At 41.0% G+C, this 4,818-nt stretch overlaps 1 protein-coding gene across 1 annotated transcript; it reads left to right on the top strand.

The window, feature by feature from the left end:
* The first annotated feature begins 220 nt into the window (after window positions 1-220).
* Window positions 221-4,546, top strand: LOC127094390 (uncharacterized). The gene is made up of 5 exons (XM_051033232.1): window positions 221-553; window positions 800-1,204; window positions 2,906-3,102; window positions 3,193-3,363; window positions 4,492-4,546. The coding sequence occupies exons 1-5, from the start codon at window positions 221-223 to the stop codon at window positions 4,544-4,546; spliced, it is 1,161 nt and encodes a 386-aa protein (XP_050889189.1).
* The last annotated feature ends 272 nt before the right edge of the window (window positions 4,547-4,818 follow it).

Here is a 4,818-nt window from a genome sequence, read left to right as displayed (position 1 = left end):
CACGTATAATCCTGGATGGAAAAATCATCCAAATTTTTCCTGGAAGGACCAGCAAGGAAATGCTCAGAAGCAAGCGCCCACCCAGTATCAAAGCCAACCACAACAACAATATCGACCACAACAACAACAACCTTACCAGCAGCAGCAGTTTCACCAACCCCAAAAACAGTTTCAACAATAGGTTCCAAGAAAAGCGGATTGGGAAATTGCCATTGAAAAAATGGCAGCTCAAAGTTCACAATTTCAGGAGGAGAATAGAAGTAATATGAGAAACACTGGTTCTTTAATAAAAAATCTGGAAGTGCAAATGAGTCAGATTGCTCAACAACTTGCAGGTTCGCAAACACCAGGTGCATTACCGAGTGCTACAATTACAAATCCACGAGAGCATAATAATGTGAGTGCGGTAACCACAAGGAGTGGTAAGGCGAAAGAAGTCCCTAAAAAAGATGAGAACCAAGAAGACCAATTGCTTGAAGTTGATTTGGAGATAAAAGAAAATGAGGTTGTTAGTGAAGAGGTGACGGTACCTAAACCAGTGGTTAAAGAAAAAGTTAGTGAATCAAAGCCGGTTGTTAAACTCCCTTTCCCCACAAGAAATAAGAAGAAAGAGAAACATGAGAAGAACTTCGAGAAATTCTTGGAGATGTTCAAAAAGCTTGAAATCAACATTCCGTTCTTGGAGGAACTTGAGCAAATGCCCTCTTATGCTAAATTCATGAAGGATATTATTTCAAAAAGGAGGAGCACTGACACTAACTCTATTGTAATAACTGAAACTTGTAGTGCTATTTTGTAGGGTATTAAGATTCCGGTAAAGAAAAAAGATCGAGGCTCGATAACTATCCCTTACACTATCGGGGATAGATCTTTCAAGAAGGCCCTTATAGACTTAGGGGCAAGTGTGAGCCTTATGCCGTTATCCATCTACAAGAGGTTGGGGATTGGAAAAGTACAGGATACCAGAATGACACTTCAATTTGCTGATCACTCCGTGAAGAGACCTTATGGAGTGGTGGAAGATGTTCTTGTGAAGATTGATAAGTTTGTGTTTTCGGCCGACTTTGTGATCTTAGAAATGCCGGAAGATGAAGAGATACCGCTCATTCTTGGTAGACCATTTTTAGAGACCGGGTGGTGTTTGATAGATATAGAAGAAGGCACCATGACTCTAAAAGTTTATGACGAAGAGTTAAAAATTGATGTGCGCAACACCATGAAATACAAAGATGATGTGGCCACCAGTCAACACATAGAGGTTATTGATCAAATGGTTCTGAAAGAAAATCCTCTAGGTGAACAAAAATTGCCCTTAGAGAGAGTTCTAAGTCTCTCAATCTCTGAAGACACTCAAGAAGTTGATGACAAGGAGATGGAAGTGTTAACTATGATGGCAACACAACTTCCCATTAAGGGATCCCGATCACTCCGATGGGAAAACATAAGGGAACCCCAAGTTGAGGAAAAGAAAGATGAGACCAAGAAAGGGGCTGAGCTTAAACAATTACATGACAATCTCAAGTATGATTTTCTAGACCCAAAAAGGAAATGGCCGACTATTATAACCTCTCATCTATAGGTTTCTCAAGAAGACAAGCTTGTCAAGGTTTTGAAGAAGCACAAAAGTGCCATGGGATGAGCGATAGAAGACTTGAAGGGAATTAGCCCTACGGTGTGTATGCATAAAATTCTCATGGAGGATGGTCACAAACCAGTGGTGCAACCACAAAGAAGATTAAATCCCATGATGAAGGAAGTGGTTAGGAAAGAGGTTGTTAAACTGTTAGATGTCGGGTTAATTTATCCCATATCCGATAGCTCTTGGGAGAGCCCTGTTCATGTGGTCCCAAAGAAAGGAGGAACTACAGTCATAAGGAATGAGAAAAATGAGTTGCTCCCCACTAGGACGGTCACGGGTTGGCGTGTGTGCATCGACTACAGGAGGTTGAATTTGGCAACCAGAAAGGACCATTTTCCGTTACCATTCATTGATCAGCTGTTGGAAAGGTTGGCAGGTCATGAGTATTATTATTTCCTTGATGGATACTCTGGATACAACCAGATAGCGGTTGCACCGGAAGATCAAGAGAAGATAGATTTTACATGCCCCTATGGTATTTTTGCCTACAGAAGAATGCCATTCAGGTTATGTAATGCACCAACCACATTCCAAAGATGCATGACCTCCATTTTTGCGGACATGCTCGAAAAGCATATGGAGGTCTTCATGGATGAATTTTTGGTATTTGGTTTTTCTTTTGATAATTGTTTAAATAACCTTTCCCTTGTGTTAGAGAGATGCCAACAGACCAATCGGATTCTCAACTGGGAGAAATGTCACTTCGTGGTGCGAGAAGGAATAGTCTTGGGTCATAAAATCTCTCACAAAGGGATAGGAGTGGACCAAGCCAAGATTGAGGTAATAGAAAAGCTACCACCTCCTATGAACGAAAAAGGTATAAGAAGTTTTTTAGGACATACGGATTTCTACCGCAGGTTCATAAGAGACTTTTCCAAGATAGCTAAACCATTAACTACCCTGTTGGTTAAGGACAAGGCTTTCATTTTTGATAAAGCGTGTGTCGTTGCTTTTAAAACGATAAAAAATAAATTGGTGACGACACCTATTGTCATTGCTCCTGATTGGTCTCTACCTTTTGAGATCATGTGTGATGCGAGTGACATCACATTGGGAGCAGTTCTTGGGCAACATAGAGATAAGCTACGGCATGTCATATATTATGCTAGTCATGTGTTGAACTCTGCACAAATGAATTACGCGACTACCGAAAAGGAGTTGCTAGTTGTGGTCTATGCCTTTGATAAATTCAAGCAATATCTGTTGGGTTCTAGAGTCATTGTTTATACTGACCATGCTGCTTTGAAGTATTTGTTTGCTAAGCAGGACTCGAAGCCAAAACTGTTGCGATGGATCATGCTCCTCCAAGAGTTTGATGTGGAAATCCAGGACAAAAGAGGGTGCGAAAATATTATGGCAGATCACCTCTCCCAGATGTCCCTCATAGAGGAGAATGAGGAAAAGCGTCCAATAAAGGATGAGTTTGCTGATGAACATATCCTTGCTGTTATTGGAATCCCTTGGTTCGCAGACTACGCGAACTATCTAGTAAGCGGGGTGATCCCGAGTGAATTTGACTCTAACTGAAAGAAAAAGTTTGTTCATGATTGCAGGTTCTATTTGTGGGACGACCCCTTCTTGTACAAGAAGGGAGTAGATGGGTTGGTCAGAAGATGTGTTCCAAAAGAAGAACAGAGGGATGTGTTGAAAGCTTGTCACGGTTCAGACTATGGTGGACACTTTAGTGGTGATAGAACCGCTGCCAAAGTCCTCCAGTCAGGCTTGTACTGGCCTACACTCTTCAAAGATGCTCAACAAGTGATCAAAGAGTGCGATAAATGCCAAAGGATGCGAAACATCTCGAAAAGAAATCAAATGCCGCAAAACCTCATGCTGGAAGTTGAACTCTTTGATGTGTGGGGTATTGATTTTATGGGACCGTTTCCACTGTCATTTGGAAAGAATTACATTTTGGTGGCGGTGGATTATGTATCCAAGTGGGTAGAAGCAGTTGCTCTACCAACAAATGATGCAAAAGTGGTGGTCAAGTTCCTGAAAGAGAACATATTTGTAAGGTTTGGAGTGCCAAGAGCTCTTATTAGTGATGAAGGAGCTCACTTCTTAAATCACCTAATGGAGAAGCTACTCTTGAAATAAAATGTGAAACATCGGATGACCACTCCATACCACCCGCAAACAAGTGGTTAAGTTGAAGTGTCAAATAGGCAGCTGAAATAAATCTTAGAGAAGACGGTTAATGCCTCTCGCAAGGATTGGGCGAGTAAACTTGATGATGCGCTTTGGGCATATCGTACTGCTTTCAAAACACCGATTGGTATGTCCCCGTATCAATTGGTATATGGTAAGGCATGTCACCTACCCTTGGAACTTGAACACAAAGCTTTGTGGGCTTCAAAATTCCTTAACTTGGATCTTGTGAAAGCGGGAGAATCCCGAATCCTTCAACTCCATGAGTTGGAAGAATTTAGGAACCGGGCATATGAGAATGCAAAGCTCTACAAAGATCAAACGAAGAAATGGCATGACAGAAGAATCCAAAGGAAGGAATTCTAGGAAGGTAGATGGTACTATTGTTTAATTCAAGAATGAAATTTTTCTCTGGAAAACTGAGATCGAAATGGTCGGGTCCGTTTGTAGTGAACAAGGTATATCCCCATGGAGCAGTCGAAATAAAAAATCCATCCAATGGGGACATTTTTAAAGTGAATGGCCAGAGATTGAAGCCTTACAATGTGGGGCAAGAGGTGGGCCAAATTAATGTTGTTCATCTTGTCTGATAAGATGCGCAACCGTCGAGCCAAGCGACGTTAAACGAAGTGCTACATGGGAGGCAACCCACACTTTTGTATCTAATTATTCTCTCTGTTTGGTTGTGTGTTATTTACTTGCAGGTGTGAGCAATGTTTGCTAGAGGAGTTAAAGATAGCGGTTGCAAAAAGTCTCTGAAAATTCGGAAGCGGAAGCTAGGCACACTCAAGAAAAGAAACAAGGAAAATGAGAAAACAGGGGCCTGATGTAACACCCTTCTAAAATACCCCAAATATTTAATAAAAACAACAAATACAAATATATATCAGAGTAATTATGCACCAAGGGTGTCACACAACACTTCACACGTTTCGCCATAAAATTCAGTCATGCTCATTGTTTAATTCAAAATAACGTTTTTGCATAGTTCGCAGCGGATAGAAATCAAATCAACCATTCAAAACACATAA

Source organism: Lathyrus oleraceus, chromosome 6, assembly GCF_024323335.1.
Source record: "Lathyrus oleraceus cultivar Zhongwan6 chromosome 6, CAAS_Psat_ZW6_1.0, whole genome shotgun sequence".
Lineage (NCBI taxonomy): Eukaryota > Viridiplantae > Streptophyta > Magnoliopsida > Fabales > Fabaceae > Lathyrus > Lathyrus oleraceus.
Note: the sequence above shows the minus strand (reverse complement) of the source record. Positions and strands in the feature narration are given on the sequence as shown.

Excerpts from the sequence above, each read along its gene's own strand:
- LOC127094390 (XM_051033232.1), top strand. The coding sequence starts at position 221 with ATGGCAGCTCAAAGTTCACAATTTCAGGAGGAGAATAGAAGTAATATG. Across the intron at positions 3,103-3,192 it reads GCTGTTATTGGAATCCCTTG|GTTCTATTTGTGGGACGACC; the intron begins GTTCGCAGACTA and ends TCATGATTGCAG. Across the intron at positions 3,364-4,491 it reads AAAGTCCTCCAGTCAGGCTT|GTGTGAGCAATGTTTGCTAG; the intron begins GTACTGGCCTAC and ends ATTTACTTGCAG.